The 19,036-nt window shown below is 39.9% G+C and overlaps 1 protein-coding gene across 1 annotated transcript; it reads right to left on the bottom strand.

The window, feature by feature from the left end:
* Window positions 1-11,847: 11,847 nt before the first annotated feature.
* mtfr1l (mitochondrial fission regulator 1-like) lies at window positions 11,848-18,934 on the bottom strand. Its single transcript, XM_074691324.1, has 8 exons — window positions 18,786-18,934; window positions 17,654-17,817; window positions 17,380-17,487; window positions 17,165-17,274; window positions 15,736-15,947; window positions 14,344-14,728; window positions 13,948-14,106; window positions 11,848-13,794 (listed from the first exon to the last, which is right to left on the bottom strand). The coding sequence occupies exons 2-7, from the start codon at window positions 17,666-17,668 to the stop codon at window positions 13,986-13,988; spliced, it is 951 nt and encodes a 316-aa protein (XP_074547425.1). The 5' UTR covers window positions 17,669-17,817; window positions 18,786-18,934; the 3' UTR covers window positions 11,848-13,794; window positions 13,948-13,985.
* Window positions 18,935-19,036: the final 102 nt, after the last annotated feature.

Raw genomic sequence — 19,036 nt, 5'->3', positions numbered from 1 at the left:
CAACATGTTGTGAAAGCTAGAATAAGCTTATTAGCTGGGAACATAGGGATGGATAAAAAAAGCTAGCACTCAGAGAGCCTGATCCATCATCACCATCATCTCTTCTTTGTGTCTGGAGCATAAGGTTATGAAATCCCCCATCTCGCTCTGACATACATGTAGGTGCCAAACACAACATTTTGCCTTTTTCTGGTGGGTTCTCAGAAACGCCTGGAGACTCAGCATGTCAGAGGGCTATTCTTGGAGTGTAGTTTTCTGCACATGGTGTTTGCAATGCAGGCTGCCCAGAAAAGCAGTCAGCGATAAAGGATGTCACCAGTGTCATCACACTCAAGGAAGAAGTTAAGGCCAGGCATTGATAGCATATGGTTGTAGATATCATAAATTATGACTCATCCATCAAACAATTATGACTTTTTTTTAATAAACAAAGCAAAATAATGAGAAACTGATAAAAGTTGTTGAAAGAGTGTGGCAGAAAAGTTATAATAATCATTCTGTCTTCAGAATTTTTTTTAAAACATGATTTTTTTCAAACTGAACGCTGCTGCAGATCTACATTTTTTGGAACATAGAGCTTTAAAAATTTGGTCTGTTAATTGAATATTTTCAGCCCCCCACAAAAATAGAGAATGTGTGGAGCAGAATAATATAATTTCATCACATTAGGAAAATGAAAAGACATCAAGTGTTTGAAGTGACCATTTAATGTCAGTTAAATGTGTACACCATCAATTTATTCTCTTTGTCCTCAGCTCAAAGAAGAACTGAAAATGTTAGCAATTACCAATGACCAAGCCTGACATTAAACACACACACACACACACACACACACACACACACACACACACACACACACACACACACACACACACACACACACACACACACACGCGCGCACCTACGGATATATCCCAGCATGTGCTACAGTAATGGGAAAATCGATTCCCTTAGAACCAAGGCTAATTAGCCCATCTTATTATGAGCCATCCCAGGAAGAGTCCCAGCAGGTTCATGGCGAAGTAATGACAGGAGAATTTACGTATGTGTGCGTGTGAGTGTGTGTGTGTGTGTGTGTGTGTGTGTGTGTGTGTGTGTGTGTGTGTGTGTGTGTGTGTGTGTGTGTGTGTGTGTGTGTGTGTGTGTGTGTGTATGTATGTGTGCGTGTGAGTGTGTGTGTCACCTGAAAAAAAAATCAGACTTAAGTTCAAGTAGAGACTTGTTACAGCATGTCTTGTGTTCTTCTCACCTTCAATTTCAAAGGTTGAGAAAAAAGCCATGAAAACAGTAAATACCTCCAATGTCAGACTTTTCAATCTGGAAATGACAACAAACCTTTATCTACTTGATTACACTTTAAAAAGAGGTGTCTCTTTGAGTGTGGGATTAAAAGGACTCTGAACTGCGAATGGACAGTTTTTCAAATGAGAAGGCTCTGAAATCAGGTTGATTTAAAACAAGGTGTTAAGGCAAGGGATTTCTGAAGCAACTTATTTGCTAGTTATCTAAATGTCAACTAACCAGCTCAAATAGAGGTTTGAAAACACTTATGGCCCTCCTCCACTTGCACGCTTTGGCCCTACTCTACTCGGCCCTACTCAATTTGCAGCGTGTTTCCACTGGCCTGGTACCTCCTAAAACAAGCTAGTTTTACTACCTTCTCAGCTCTGGTTCCAAGCGAGCTGAGTCGATACTAAAAGAAGACATCATGACTGCCGGCCACTGATTGGTCAGACAATGTCGTCATCAATGAGTCATGAGCGCGACGCCCAAAACAAGACGGGACATAACAGGACGAGAGCCACCTGCCAATTTTAAACAACAACTGCAACTTCTACTTTCCTCTTTCATTCGGTTTGTGACAAAAGCCACAGACCAAGCAGCAAATATACTTTTGCCTCCAAGTCCTCCATTGTTTGGGATTGTTGTGTTATGCCCAAAATGATGTCACCCAGCTGTTTTATTCAGCGAGTTGAGTAGAGTCAGGCTAAGGTGTGCTAGTGGAAAGGGCCATTAGAAACACTGTGTTGGAGTCTGCAATAAAGAATATCAAATGTGTGTTGTGTCTCCAACATTTGCAGAGTAAGTGAAACCTGTTCTCCCTACAACTTAACGTCAGCATGCCTGTGCCGGTTACGTATTGCTGAGGTCAGTGGTTGTAAAACAGTTTAACCAGACAGACCACATTTATCTCCATTAAAGATCAAAATACTGTCAAACTTTGCAGCACAAAGAGATCTGCCATCTGTGCTTCTTTTCATCTGGGTTGTAGAGTGTTACAGCACTATGATAGTAGCCAGTAACTGGAGCTACAGCATCAGCTAGTAGCAGCACTGCAGCGTACACAAAACATATGACTGGCGTTTAAGGCAGACAGTAATTAAAATGTTAATGGTCAGAAATTCTGGTGCAACCAAGACTGATGGTATTTACTCAAGAAATGTGGAGATGTTTCTTTGGGCTGTCTCATGTATGCCTAAAGAAGATGTGTGGAGGAAACAATGCTCCACACATCTCTTTGGTACATCAACCACAGCATTCCCATCTGTGCACTGCATTCCTCTACAGTAATATACATGCTTTACATGTTGCATAGTGTTTTCCTTCTCAACTCCAATAAGAAAGATATCAACTTGATGTGAGAATTTATTTTGATGTGTGAAAGCTGTTAAACCAGCTGCATAAGCATGCTGATGTGCAGAAAACTACCACTGGATGTAGCAGGATGTCATGTTTCTTTAATTGGGATGCATGAGCTCTTTTCTCTGGTGTACCAAAGCACACCTGTAACGAGTGAGAATGAAAACAGGAAACTGAAGAACAGACCAGGTGGACTCTGTTTGCATAAAACACATTCATTCCAGTGGATTAAGGGATATCTCTCTTATGTCTGAACGCCATTATTCTGAGCAGCAGGTGAATAGCTTAGCTGAGCATGAAACTGAAAATTAGAGGAAAGAGCAGCATTGATAAGAGCAGCAATCGTAAAAGATTTCCCAGAGACTCTTCTGGTTGTCCCTCAATGACACCAAGACTTCACTGACTGAATTCATGTCAGTCCTCTTGCCAAAGGAGGATGTGTAGATCAAGTCACACACACATAGTGCTATCATCTTTTCATCATCTGTCTCCTGATTCAACACGTTAAGCATGGACTTCATCTTTACTGCAGTGAGAGTGCTGCTGTTCAGAAGGAGACTCTCTCTTCCCTCACTGTATTTGACCTGGTGACGCACTGCCGACCCCCCATGTCTATGCAACTGGTCTCCAGCTGGCCATTTCTATGTCTCCATGTGCACCAGTCATGGCAAATGAGACGGCAGTGGCTAAAAACAGCTCAGACCAACAGCTGATGCTCACATCACATCACATTGCTGCGAGAGAAAGTGTGAGGCAGGTTCGACCGAGTGTGTCACAGAAACAAAGGCTCTGCCATGCTGAGCATTTCACATCACCTGTTTTTCTAAATGTTATAGATTCAGGTTGTTGGCAGCAGTGATTACAGCTTACCTGAAAAATGACCTTAAAATGTAAAATATCTTCAGGGTGAAGAAAAGCTAAACAATTGTTTCACAGTCTTTGGTCATACTTTGCACCATTGATTTAAGAACAAACCATTCATCAGTCTATGAGTTGAAGAATAAACACAGGGAACACGACTAAAGGTGCTGCACATTACTACCAATGAGATTATTTATTCAACCCATTTTTGTGTTGGTCTTCATCCATTTCCTTTATTGATTTTGCTTTCTGGGGTTGCAAGCTGGACCATGGACTGTAGAGTGGACAGTGTGGCTCTACCATTTATCACTGTACGGTTTTGAAGCCAAAATTCCCCCGTCACAGTTGCAGCCATTGCCAGCAGTTGTGCATCTGCATGAGGGATTCTGGGAGAATCTGAGTGGAGCCGGGTGACAAAAATAATATATATTTTTTTCTTTTGATGGTCTAATCACTTCTTGACTCTACACAAGAATAGCAGCTGTCAATCATCATTAAACGTGATGTAAAACCTCGTTTTTAACCTATTATAACTAATGAAAAGGAAATTTTTCAGAAAAAAGAGGACTTGAATACAAGGCAGCCAAATTGTATCTTCAAATCATCACAACAATCGGACAAGAGCAACATTTCTACAAGGTGTATTAATTTTTAAAGTTTGACCACAGCCCATCAGGAATGACTGGGGAGCTGGATTTTTTTTTTCACCTATACTGCTACCAGCCACCAGGGGGAGCAGTTTTCGTGGCGACCTCACTTCTAGCTGAGTTAGATGACGTCCATTTTTTTTTTTTTACAGTCTATGGACTGGACCCTGTCTCAGCTGTCAAGGCAGGGTACACCATGGTCACCTGCCTTTCACAGGGCTACAAGCAGAGACAGAAAAACATGTACGCACACACACTCAATTCTCACTCGGTTATGAGCAACAAGCAAGTTTTTGAACTGTGGGAGGAAGCCAGAGAGAACCAACATGCATGGAGAACCTCCACACGGAAAGGCACCTGCCCAAGCTTTGGATTTCAACCGGGAACCTTCTTGTTGAGAGGAAGCACTGTATAATCAAACATCAAGATACACAACATCCATTGATAGGATATGACTGATATTATTCCATATTTACTCTAACACTGTTATTATGTCTCTCTGTAATTGTACAATCATTTCATCTTTAAACATGAATAAGTTCCAATTAGATATGTTTGACAAGAGACATAAACAAATTAAAAGGGAATGATTTTTTCTCCATTTTTGTGGTACAACTGGTTTTTACACCAGAATCTGATTGCTTGTTGTCTGCGTCATCGATCACGCACCAACTGTAGAATCACCAGCTTTTTCTTCACACTGTTGGCCTGAAGTGAGATAATTTATTTATATCATGGGTCCGTCCAGCCAAGCGATCTGATTTATTAAAGGGGGGTTCCAACGGTGGTGTTAATCCCCAGAAAACATGGCTCGATGAGCTTTGTTAGTTGCTATGCCAATTTCCCCTGTACTGAGAGAGCTAGTTAGCAGTCCCTCTGTTGTCATGTCTTTAATTCATCTGCATTAATTCTGGTCTGAATGTACTCATCACATGCTTGTGGACACTCATTATTGTATTTATGAGCACTGCCAGCTGAAGTGTGAAAATTATAATACAGGCTTCTTTTAACACTCCATGTTTTATCCTAATCTAATGAAAATGAATTATTACAAAAGGATAAAGATGTTCCCAAAGCAAACTTAAGTTTGTTCTTCATAACTGGGTAAATTGGTGAAACTTTGAAGAGATGCTTGATTAAACTGCTCTTTCACAGTTTAATGATGAGATTAAAAAAAAAGTCTTTAAATTGATCTAAAAAATAATGGGAAATTTGGTGTATTGAAAGTATATTTGTTCAAAGAGCGACCTTGCGGCTGTTATTGTTTTTCTTACAGCATATGCAACATTTATGAATGACCGTCTTTGAGGCCAGAATACTTGGGTACCATCTGGGACTCAAGACCAGGCGCTTATCAATTTCTTATCAAACAGCACTCTGAGCTGAAGGCAAAGACAGTAAGTACAATAAATAACCCTCTTTTATGTGTCTGGTAATCCTCGGGTGAATTTCTCTGAGCTTTCGTGGACAGAGACTTGAACTTTGTTACAATTTGTACCGGTCATACCAAATTATCTGAAATAAAGGCGACTTAAGATCATTACTGAACACTGTGGAGGTGTTCTGTTACTGAAGAAGATGATGAATGTCATTTGTTGCTAATGAGGATCTGCCTGGCTTAAACAAGGCCATGATAATGACTTGTTCCAATTAACGGTGCGAAATGATGGATATGAACTCGCCACAAATATCTGGGTGATGTGCTGTCCTAGAAAGGACTCCATCAAAGTTGTCATTGTTTCTTTCTCATCTTGATAATCTGCTTTTCCTTCACCTATTCTTTTAAAATCACCTCTTTTCACCTTATTTTTTCCATTTTTTGGGACATAATTTACTAATTTATGGATACTTACTGAGCTTGATGAGACAAATACCTTTATCAGATTATTTTGGCTGTTACACCACACTAGCATGACAACTGTTTTTTGTGGTGCTGTGCTAAGATTTGGATGCACAAATGCTGTTTTAACAGCTGCCAAACAAACATCAGCATTCTAATAAACTGTTGTCATCTCAGGGCTTCAAGACAGGTTGTTTCAAGCAACCTTAAAACAATGGATGTTGAGAAAAGTAAGACATTGTGAATGTTAAAGAAGGAGATCACAAATTTAGTCATTAAGTTACGTATGTCAGATCACATCATGTAATATCAGCAAATATTAGTCCAGAAACAGTTAAGCTAATGTAGCTAATGGGTTATCAAATATAGACTTAGGATATTTTGACCTCATCAAGACTTCTTTAACAGCCATCTCAGTCAGGTAAACAACAGAGATGAATGAACTTTTGGTGATGAAAAAACAAAATTGATCTTATACTAAGGTGACCATATGTCCTCTTTTGCCTGGACATGTCCTCATTTTTGGTTGTTTGATTATGTCCAGGGGAGATTTTATAAGGTTCACTAAAATGTCCAGGTTTTGCTCAACAGGAATTATTCTGATGTACCTCCTCGTCTAGATGCTGAGCATGTATGGCCTATGCGTCGTGACACAAAAGACCCAGGCTGCTGCCTCTCTCATATCAAGATGCTCTGACTGCCTGCGATGTGCTCTCAGACAGAAAATGCCAATGTAAATACAGTTTTACAGACAAACTTCAGAAAAATGCCCTTCTTTATTCATTCATTTTCTGAATCCCTTATCCTGTTCAGGGGATAATTTTTGTGGGTGGCTGGAGCCTATCCCAGCTGTCATTGGGCGAGAGGCAGGGTACACCCTGGACTGGTCGCCAGTCAATCACAGGGCTGACAGAGAGACAGATAACCAGTCACAAACACACCTAGGGACAATTTATAGTGCTCAATTTACCTGATGAGCATGTTTTTGGCCTGTGGTAGGAAGCCAGAGGACCAGGAGAGAGCCCACTCATGCACAGGGGGAACATGCAAACTCCACATAGAAAGGCCCACCAAGCTGGGAATCGAACCGTTGACCTTCTTGCTGTGAGGCTGCAGCGCTAACTGTTGTATCACTGTGCACACTCTCACCTACAGATAATTTAGAGTGACCAACTACCTGAAGAACTGATAACCTGGTGAGCATGTTTTTGGACTGTGGGAGGAAGCTGGAGAACCCTGAGAGAACCAACGCATGCACGGGGAGAACATGCAAACTCCAGACATACCCCTTTTCCACCAAGCTGATTCTAGGGCTGGTGCTATAGCCGGTTCAAGTGAGAACCAGCAAAGAACTGTTTGCTTTTCCACAAATAGGTGCCGGCCTTCTTCTTCTGTTGTTTTGCTTACCCCAAACTTTCCCCAAAAATGGCGCTCTTCTGTGTTTTTACTCTGCTTTGGTTGGTCAATATTTCCTCCCCCACCCCCTGATGTAAGCCCGTAGCCCGTGACATAATGTGTTTTTTTTTCTGCTGGCCCAGCAAAGAGTTGGTGCTTGCCAAGCACTGGTTTTGAGAGCCAGCAACCGGTGCTTAGTCTGTTGAAAACCAAAGAACTGGTGCTATGTCTGGCTCTTGCTCCAAAACCAGCCCTGGAACCAGCTTGGTGGAAAAGGGGTATCAGAAAGGTCCACTGGCCTAGCTGGGAATCCTTCTTGCTGTGAGGCTGCCCTGATCCCCTTTTATTCTACAAGAAATAAATAAATAAACAAAAACAAAACAAAACAAAACAAAACAAAATACACATTGAAGTATACCTTTTTATTTCTTTTTACTGAAATAACATTTCGAGGCATTGATTTTATATTTGCACAAGAAACTGTATATTTTTGAGCAACAGGCTACCTCTTGAAGTCTTTTTATATAATTATGATGTGAGGCAGTATTTATGTCACACTACAGAATTGTTTTACTCAAAACAGAAAAGGAATGTTTTTAATAAATATATGGTTTATAAAGCTAATATAACTTATTGTCTCTGAGCATCTTTGGGTATTTGTGTCTCCAAGATTGCAGGTAGGGGGTCTTCTTTTTAGGTTTTCAGAATATGCTCACCCTATCTTATACAGAACACAGCACCACCGGTACCTAATCAGATTTCTTTATCAGTAAGAGCACGGTGCATATCATGGCAAGGCTGTGTCAGTTAAATACAGAGGTGTTGGTACATGGATGAGGAGCAAGGCTATATGCTTATGTGTTTAGGTTTTATGTTAGCAATGCTAAGGTGGAGCAAGCTTTAGCTGTGAGAACCATGTCAGTCTCGCGATCATCACTTCAAGTTAAAAAATAGATTTACTGCAAGTTAGAAGTAAGTGTCATGTTTTCATTGATATTTAGCATAAAAACTACCTGTGAGAAGTTGAGTTTTCATTTGATAACATTTCTGATTTTTAATGTGGCTGCCAGAAAGTAAACTGAGCTTTAACACAACACAGACAGCAGCAGCCTCGCCACACTGTTGAAGTGAGAGGCAGCACAACAACACACTTAAGCGATGCCAGCAAATGCTCTTATGAACGTTATTTACTCTGCATCACAAAGCAATCATGCTTAGAGTGCAAACCCACTAATAAGGCAGAGAGACTACAAAAGGCCCAAAAATAGAAACAACAGCGTGAATTCAGTGGAGCTAAAGGCGCTCATGTGGAGCCTTTCCTGTTGTGAGTCATAAGTGTTAGTTTTGTGTCTTGATGACGCGGATGGTTGAGTGGGTGACACTGGGGGAGGGTGGGCGTGTGGGAGCCACAGATGCAAGGCTCGTGTTCCCCAGACCCTTGTCATCCACTCAGTCTGGGCCTCATTCAGCTGGTTTGTTGCTACGATACAACATGGGAGATGACACTCGAACCAAACATGCAGACAATGCACAGAGAGCTGTTATGTTCTCACAAATTCTGGGAAATTATTTTCTATTTTTGGAACAATTTCCCCACATCTGTACAATTTGAAGTTAAACGGAGGTGCTAAACTGTGAACACCCTAACAGTCAACTTAGATGATAAGTGAATGATATTTCACACATTCAAAGCTGTAAATCGTCATTTTAAAATGGTGAGGGTTAGGAGATGTTAACAGTTTTGGTTAATTTGGCTCTCAGCTTTGCTTCTACGGATGTGTAGAAAAAAATGGAGATGTAGTTTGTGATGCTGTTTTAAACACCATTGTAGCTCAAAGCCCTTCACTACTGGTATTTCCCTAGGTGTTTCCAAAGTGAAGGGCCATTCAGCTCAGAAAACCACGCAAACAACTACAAAAAATAACAATTGCGTAACCAGACTGAGAAAAAAACTGTTTCTGTACTTACTGGAATCAAACAGTTTTGAATGTTGAAACTGAATAGTATTCTATATGACAACTTTTATTTCATTGTTTGAAGGATGGTCCCTCAAGATAAAAGATCTTGTTTTCAATTATATCTTATGGAAAAATGGAACCAACATATGATCAGCAGTCTATTGTTTTATTTTTCATTTTATTCTAACCATTTACTTATGAATACTTTAAATTAGGGGGGCTGATACCATCATAAATAAAGGCACCTCCTGAAAATTTCAGAATACTTCATATCATGACGTATTTTGAGTAGTACCAGCTTAATATCTGTCAGCACTGGAAAAAAGAGAAATCTTATTAAATGTTTTTGTCTCACTTTCATTAAAAAAAAAATCGTTTTAGACTTAATATGAGCCACATTCACCTGACAAGTCCAGAAAAATATCTTATTTTAAGTTCTTTACAAACCAAAATGAGGTGTGAATTACTTGTAACAAGTTAAAAAAAAAATCTGCCAATGGAACAAGAGAAAAGTTATTTGTTTAAAGACATTTTTCTAGTTTTGTGAAAGTTTTAGAGCAAATTTTTCTTGTTCCATTGGCACAATTTTTTTACTTGTTATAACCAATTCCTACCACATTTTTGTCTTTAAACAACTTAAAACAAGTCATTTTTCTGGATTGACCAGTTTAATATGGCTTATTTTAAGTATAACAAGACAATTTTTGGCTAAAACAAGACAAAAACACTTTATAAGATTTTAGTTTTTTGTAGTGAGGAGTTTGCTCCACTGTTTACGCTTCAGCTCCACTTTAGCTCAGAAATGCCCTCTTTGCCTACTAAATGGTGTTGATATATTTAACAAGCAGACTTGTCCATATCAAACAGCTGCACAAAGTTTCAGCCAAAGCTAGAACTTCATCATTCTATACTTCACCCTTCGTGAACAGATCCCTCCTCTCATGCTGCTTCCAGGAAGGAAACATTGATAAAAAGCTCTGGGACTCAGGGAGACTGAAGAGACATGTGGACGAGTCATTATGACTGTTACTCTACCTGGTGGTATGTTTTCTGCCTCATCAGTACTTTTCACAGTGCAGGAACTTGGCACAAGCTAAACACCTCATGTGGTGAGAGTTTGGCAAACTTCAGCACTCCTACTGAGGAGACACATTCACAGCTTTGGAAAAGTTTTTGTCCTGAAGGTCCCAAAGTTTGTCTGAGATCCTAAAGAGTCATTACAAGGAAAAACTTGGCACTATTTTTTCTTTTCATTGAAGTTCAAACCACATTACATGCTTTTTACTCATTCTTAAATGTGGTAAAAGTTACGGGGATACAGATACGCCTGGTGGCACTGTTAGACAGTCCACCTCTTTGTTTAAACCTTGAAATATCAACAGGAGCTGTTTTGTTGATCGACAATAAATGCTTTGCTTAGTGTGAAATGTCAACTTATCGGCTAAATAGAAATATAACTGTCTCAGAATATACTATAAAGACTCTTATCATCAAGCTAGTCCTGGTCAAAGTGATTTTAAGATAAGGCTCAGTTGAATACTGATTCAGTGGTGTGGGTGTCAAAGTGCAATCACTACGATGGGTTCACAGAAATCTCATTTAGAGTCCCGTCTTTGACACATCACACATCTTGTTCATAATTCTTTCATCATGTCACCATGTTGTAAAGAGCTTTCAACAGCTTCAGGGAACCTCCTGCAGCTGCCTTTGTTGGAGTCACATCTGAAGTTCTTTTCACAAGTCTCATGGTGAAAAAATGTGTCAATGTCATTTTGTACTAAAGGCCTGTATTTATAGGTTTAACAGAGCCTCATTTTGACACTGAGCCCTATTAATTGAGCTCTCCACAGACATCTCCCTGTATCTAAAATAAGTAGAAAGTCCAACGTGGAGGTGAAGAGGGACAAAGTAGGCCAAGGACTCTGACAGAAAATAGACTGTGGCTCACTGAGGGACCAGATCATCTTGGGATAGCACAGGAAATGGGGAAGATGTGGGTTAACAATGATCTTAGAAACTGCAGGCATATGAGTACAGGACCCTGATGGTTTGACAAAATGAGGAGGTACTACACTTTAGGGCCGGTATGACTCAGGCTCTGTGCAGCTGAAAAGTGTTGATATAGTATTTCTATTCACATATCGTCACTAAAAACCTTAACACAAGGACAACACCTGTAAACAGTCACACTGTATCTGAGGCACTGAACTAGTTTAACTTTAATGTGCAGGTATATTCCTTTTTTAAGCTTCCTCCTCCTTTTAAATACAATTTTGAATCCTGTATTGTTTTTCTACATGTCTTTCAGTGCATCTTGGTGAAATTTTTGCGAACATGTTTTTGAGGACAAATTCACATTAGTGTAGATTGTATTCCATTTCTCTGAAAAATACCATAAGATACAAGTGAAAAACTTAAATCTTCCTTTTTTGAAGAATAAAAAGTGATAATGTATACTGGTCATCTTTTTTTTTTTTTTTTTTTTTGGCCAAATTTAGTTTTTTATTTTGTAGAATTGTCATTCCTCAGTACCATCATTTTTACATCTTAAGAAAAAAAAACATGTAAATAAGTTTTGTTTGCCTGCACTGCCCCCATCTGGACACAATTGTCTCTGCATCACGAGGTCTAAAAGTACAAACTTTTAAAGCACTAAAGGCATAGTCTTGTTCAAAACATCAGCAAATTTTATTTACATGTCAAAAAAATGACAAAAACAAAAAAACATACAGGTGGTGTTTGAGGGCTCAACCATACTCAAGGATACAACAACAAACATCAAAGGAAATAAAAATAAAATGATTTTATGAAAATGACTAAATTCTATGGCGTTGACTCGTGTTGCATTTGGCAGACTTTGCTGTGTAAGGTCAACATCTCAAGAACAAACAAAATGGAGGTTATGAAATTTTCAAAACATACTTTTCCCAGAAAGCTTTTTTTGCCATCTCTTTCCACTGAAGGGGGAAATGAAGCAGTGAGATGATCTAGCAAGACGAAAAGAAAACCCACTCTATAACTTGTTTGCACACTGACACACAAATGGGCACATTCTTGTTCAATCCAAACTGATAACTAAGCAGCGACTTCTCACTCTAAAAATCTATGCATCAGGATTCCCTGTGATGTACCCATGGAAATTGAAAAGGAGAAAACAAGAGGAGTCACATTTACGGTGACACGAGTGATACAACGGGTCTTTTTTGAGAGGAGTTATTTTTGACAATCAACAACCAAATATCAACATTGTCTTTCACTGTATGTTGGTGGAATGAAAGTTTAGTTACAGATAAGAGGTAAGGAAGACAGGAAGAAAATATTAGGTTGGGGTAAGCAAAGAAAAAAATCAAAAAAACATGACACTTGAACTTATTTAGGGAGGGAACCAGGCATTGGATCTGTGGTAAGGCGTCAATTAGAATATTCATCACTATTGTCATGACTCACACAAGCAGTTTACCCATGACTTGCCCAAACTGCATGCAGAATGACATAAAAACACTCAAGCACATATCTTAGTTTTCCCTTTCCAAACTCAAAAAATCTTCATCACAGTTAGAGCATTTAGAAAACCATGAAGGTGGCTTCATCAAACAACCGGCACAGAGGGAACTTTGTATGTAAAGAACTGTACAGACTTGTGTGTGTTGCTTTTCTGATGTAGCAGGAAAAAGTGAGGGTTGCAGATTCATCAACATAAAAAACAGACCATTATTTTTTGAAAATCAGTTTCCTGTGGATCAGTCACTAACCATCTATCTATCAACCACTAACAAGAGGGCAGGCATAAGAGGTGCAGTGAGGCAAGCAAAATATAGTGTAAAGATCTGAAGATGTAGTTCTGAAATTACTTCCCAGCACACACACACACACACTAACTACAGTACATCTCTGCATGACCTGTTTCATTTGTACACAATGTTTTCAAGTATGTTAGAGGACTTCTTTACATATCCCAAAAAACAAACAAAAGAAATGAAGGATTATTTGCATTGCCTCTGAGATAATCTAAAAGAAAGAAATGGCTCTTTTCAACAGCAAGATTGATAAAAGGCTGTTTAAAGGGAAACTATTAAAGTCCAGAAACTGATTTGATTGTTAGAATGTCAGGAGCGTCTTAATGTGTCATAACATCATCAAAAAATGCCTTTAAAATCAAAACAGCCTGCACACAGAGCAAGTGTCTGGACAGCATAACAGTCGGTTGAGTCCCTAATTGAGAAAAGGATAAACAGAAAAGCCTTTTTGACTGAAAGTGATACACGCTGCAGTGCTGGAACTGACAACTTCGAGTCTCGGCCCCCCTCGCGCTCCATCAGCACTGTGAAGTTCACATTTAGTTGTGAATGTCTGGGATAAAGTGTTTTTGTTCCAACTCTTGCAGACAGCTTTTGCCTCGGGTCCAGGGAGCAAGGATTGTGGATCCATGGGTACATATTCCACAGGCATAGGCCTAAAATAATGAGAGAAAGAAACAATGACTAAGAATCAACAAAAGAGATAAAATATTCCGCCACTGAATACCAAATACCTCCTACATGCCTGAAACGATTGGTTATACAAAACATTTCAATCGAAGCATATCCTCTCTCCTGTCCTGACTTACGTGGAGCAGCAGGATTGGTGTTGGTGAGATACACGTGATCACTTCCGTTTCACAGCTGCAGTATCTTCTTCCTTCAGGACAAACTTTTTCCTCAGAGCTTCAGAAATCAGGGAGGCAGAGTCCTCTTCTCTGAGGGATGTACAGCCTCTGTTGTATCGACTAAACACCCAACAAAGAATAAAAACATTAAAACAATAATATAATTAAACACCACTAATAGTGATATGCGAGCTTATAGACACAAAAAAAACACATTATTTATTAACTTTCTCATAGAGAGGTCCACTGTCAGGCTGGTTAGCTTAGCACAAAGAGTAAGTTGGGTGGAAATAACTGTTCTGCTTTTCTGGACACATTACAAAACCTGTTATGGGCTCAGTTGTGTTTCACTCTCACCTGTCTTTGCTCATCTTCATACGATTCATATCCTTCAGAATATCCATGACATCAGCAAAACTAGTGGACTTTGATAGCGACACTGTATCCTCCTCTGCCTCCCTGAAGTCCATGCTTGGCCTGTCCAGGTCAAAGGTTGCTGATGCTGTCATGGAAACAGGTGGCAAAGGGTCGGGGACAAGCTCTGACACCACAGAGACTACATCTTTCTCATCTTCCTCCTCCTCCTCCTCTTCTTCTTCCTCCTCCTCGGTGACATCGCTAATGACAAAGGAAGCAGCAGCTGTGGCGGCAGGCTGGTAGGGTGCCGTCTCAAAGGGAGCCATGGAAAAGCTCATGCTTGTGTCATCAGGGGAGAGGAGATCAGGAGTCAAAGGGTTGGAGCCTCAAAGAAAGAAGGGAGACAAGAAGAGAAGTTAAAAAAAAAACTGTTGTGTTTTTTTTTTAGGTGGAGCTGGATATTGCTGTTACAAAGCAAAGGGTTCAACTGCCAACTCTAATTTTAGCTGCTGTGTGAGTTTGAAGGTTGCACTGTAGACAAGCTACTGCTGTTGACAGTCATTCTCTCCTCAAAGGCATATGTCAGACACGGGATTACCAAACAACAAAAAAGTAAAATAAATAGAGCTGCAAGGTTAAAAAAAACCCAAACACTCATTTTCACTCTCTTTTGGAATATCCAAAAAACAATTTCTGCAAAAAATCCCCAAAACGGGTTAAAAACCTCTTTTCTTAAAAACTCTTCAAATGGTATTTCCATGATTTATACATGTTAACTTTCAGGTCAGAAAAATGTTTGATTAATAAAGGAAAACATATTCCTGAGTGAAACATTGAAGTTAAATGCTATAGAGAATCTAAAACCAGGTAAACAATCTTCCTAACAGCATTTTATTTTCCTGTTCAAGAGATCATCCCAGAGCATGAAACTGACAGAATATACAATGGCAGATTTACTTGATAATAATGTGTATTAATATTGTGGTTCAAGGATTTCTGTTTGAAGGCATTATCAGAAAGAACTCCTGAAAAACACGGCAATACATACGAATACACATCACTATTCCTAAAATTTGTAACAAGACACCCAACTGAACTGCCACTGAACCGCAGAGATTATCCTTTGTCTCTGCCCTACAAACTGGTGCCAAGACATCTTAATACCAAACAGCTTTAGGAGAATCAGGGCAGCTGACTTGGCAACAAAAGCAGCATGGTCACATGAAGACAGTAGCACAAGTCAAACCCCAAGCTCAATATAACAATCTAATACCCACACAGCTGGAGTGTTTTTATGAAGCATAGTCTGAAATAAAGAAAGAGGAGTGTTGCACAAGTTCAATGTTACAACTCCAGAGTCTGAACCCTGTAGTTTACCTGAAGGTAACTTACCAGAATCACTTGCCACAATCTTTGCGATCTGTGCACGCAGCCTGCTGAGCTCATCCTGCAGGGCGGTAGTACGGTTCAGTGCTGTCACTCCAGGCTTCCTGAGTCCTTCCACCCTTTTGCCTTCACGGCGGAAGTTGGGCACAGAGGAGTTCCTGTGGAGCACCAGGAGTGGTGTGGGCCTCCACTCATGTTTCAGAGGACGAGAGTCACTCCTGAAAACAGGGAAAAAAAACCCTCTGATATACCAAATCATCCAGGAGTTAAATTTAGATTATGTAGTCCCTAGGTCAGGTTATTTGATGTTATTATCATTTTGTAGCCTACACACCAGAAAATGTCATAGGGCTCGTAACAGTAAAACTGTAGGACTCAAAGGGGGCATATCATGCTTGTTCCTCCTTTTCACTATGCCCGACTAGGATGCCTGTAAAGCATTTCTGCCCTCAGTACAAGTCATTTAGTTCCTTCATTGCCCCACAATAGCGTTCTCAATATCCTCATTTTAGGCCATTCTGAAGATCTTGTTGAAACGCTCCGTTTCAAGAATGACCTCCAGTAACCTCGCAACGTCACAGCCCTTTGTGCTCTGATTGGTCAGTTCTATCAGAGGGGCGGAGGGGGTAGAGCCAGGGGGCGGTTTTTGCAGCATGGCAGTATTTACAAAATCGCCACATTGAATGGAACAGACCGAGCGAGTTTGCTGTTTGACAAAACTTCACCGTAAGGCATTGATAGCCCTAATAAAATGGCAGAGTGTAGGATACGTCCTTTTGTATTGGACCCCGAGTCAGACCCGGCCGGTTCTGCTGCTCAGGAGGAAGAAAATCCACCTGGACACAGATCATCTCAGGACGCTTCAGTGTGGTGAGTCAAACCAGTACTGTAACATGTATAGTTTATATGTTTATACTCTGCTCTTGGTGGGTGTATCCCTCGGTGGTGGTTGTGTGACTAACTGACTTCACAGAGGAGGAGCTGCTTAATCAGATTACTCCAATAAAAAGAAAGGATCCTCGTGTCGTCATGAAGGTCAAAATCTCGCGGCCAAATGGCAATGACCTATTTTCAGAAGCATCAAAATTCGTTCTAGGATATCAGAAAAAATACAATATCTCATTTTTTGAAAATTCAGGGGGTGAAAGGTCTTGTTTTTAAATTGATCATTTTATATGTAAGTATCAAATCACGGATCAGCATGATATGTCCCCTTTAACAGGTAAATCGAATCCAATAACACTGCAATAACAGCTGTCGTCAAGTTAAGACTGTGATCTGATCGATCTAACCCAAAATCAACAAACAACAACATAACCTTCTGATGGGGGGTGGGGTCAGGAAAAAAACACCCCAGCACATAATAACCATTACAACAAAACTCCACCACCCCATTACTATGATGGCTTTCTGTAAGTGCTTGATGAATACCTACCGCACTCTGGCATATGTCTCTTCTTCGTCTGCCACAATCCAGGCTATGTCTGCCAAAGTAGGAACCATAGGACCATCCATAGGTCGAAGAGATGGCAGACCTGGTAGTTCCTTATGCACATATATATAAGTAACATTAGCATATAGGCAACCGTCATTACAGCTGCAGCATACATATATTAAGAAGGCAACAGTCTTGAATCGCCTCATACTTACCTGAAAACATGCCCTCTGTGGAGGTTTAAGGGGAAGGGTTGAACCTATTCTTCTCACAACACTACGGGTGGACCCATGAGGCTTGTTCTGCCAGATAGGAATAACTTCCTGTGAAGAATCAGTCAACAAAAACAATAAAATTCCAAATGAAAGTACTTTACTTTATATATCAATCAAGTCTTTTAAATTCCTCCACATCCATGCATGAAAAATGAAGTGTTAACTTGAACAGTGTTAGTAAAGGACACCATTAAAAGGCTGAGAGCAAACTCACTGTTTCTGTTTCCATGGTGAAGGAGGGTCAGTCTCATTCACTTGGTGATTACACTCCAGCGCTTGTTGCTTGCAGCGGCTGAAGATGGGGCAGCTCAGTAAACAGATGCCATGTCAGTTTCACTGCCAATGCTTAGGATGTTAAGTAGTGATTAGTTGGAGCATCTGTTGAGAGTAGAGGAACAACAACACTGTGTTAATATGCCTTGGAACACAAAATGTAGTCTAAAAATCATTGATTAAGTCACATGTGACAAACAACCTAAGTATAGATTCCAAATCTAAATTCTAGATTTCCTACAATGGTAAAGTGTTTTTATTTACAGTGGTGGACAAAATTATTACACTTAGTTTATTTAAGATGTTCCAGTTGTTTTTGTTGAACTGGCCATTAAGATACCAATAAAAGGAACAATGTATCCACAAATACTCATTATGCTCTATTTATTACAGAAAAGATCCATCACAAGGGGATTAAGGTCACTTTCTGTATAAAAATCTAATTAAATTTAAATAAGGTCTGTAGCTCTTTAGTTACATTATTTCGTGGGAAAAAAAAACAAAAAACAAAAAACAGAACAAGACAAAAAAAGAAAAACCTGATAAAAAAAACGTTCTTATAACAAGAAGAAACGGAGAGGCTGTACAACAACCTGCACAACTCACATTAGACCATAAATATATGATCAAGTGAGATAGTGCTGTTATAAACCATCCGTAAACCAGAGTTTTACAAATCTAACGTTTAAGGTTTAATGTATCATTTCATCGTAACAGCATGACATATGAGGCAGCAGCAAGGGAACCATCGGAGCAACACAGCTAACCAACTACGACTCGCAGTTCGAGCAAATTAACTTGACTAACAGATGCTGCTATGTATTATTCTAACCCCCGCAAGAAAACGGAGTTAACATGGGAAAGACAGCTTTCGTGCCGTGCGTTGTATAAAGCTTTGCTCATCTGGTTAATAGCTGGGGGTAACTACGGATATGAAAAACACATAGCCGTCAGTTAGCTTTAGCACCACCAACGACCCTCTAGTTGACCCCGAACAGTACATCAACCCTCAAATATCAAAGAGGATACACTGTGTATTTATAACGTGCAAAGTTTGAAAGATGGGAACTTACAGTAGATAACGGTCACAAGTAAGGGAGGTAATCCGTTATATCGTGAGGCTTCTCCTCTTCGTCTTTAGACCGGGGATGTATTGTAGTTCATTAGGCCGGAAACCTGTTCCTCCCGTACTATAACCTGATTGGTTGCTGGAGCCTATGCGCTTCCTCACTGCAACGGTCGAAGAGCGCCCCCTGCAGTTGGAGGTGAAAATTGCTGAATATGGTATATGAGGAAAATACACAACTATACAAAACTTAAGTGT

Source organism: Halichoeres trimaculatus, unplaced genomic scaffold (assembly GCF_033239565.1).
Source record: "Halichoeres trimaculatus isolate MK-OKI-2021-1 unplaced genomic scaffold, fHalTri1.1 fHalTri1_scaffold_17, whole genome shotgun sequence".
Lineage (NCBI taxonomy): Eukaryota > Metazoa > Chordata > Actinopteri > Labriformes > Labridae > Halichoeres > Halichoeres trimaculatus.
Note: the sequence above shows the minus strand (reverse complement) of the source record. Positions and strands in the feature narration are given on the sequence as shown.

Coding starts and splice junctions, on each gene's coding strand:
- mtfr1l (XM_074691324.1), bottom strand. Junction 15,948..17,164: donor GAGACATATGCCAGAGTGCG/GTAGGTATTCAT, acceptor CCCTGTTTTCAG/GAGTGACTCTCGTCCTCTGA. Junction 14,729..15,735: donor GATTGTGGCAAGTGATTCTG/GTAAGTTACCTT, acceptor TCTTTCTTTGAG/GCTCCAACCCTTTGACTCCT.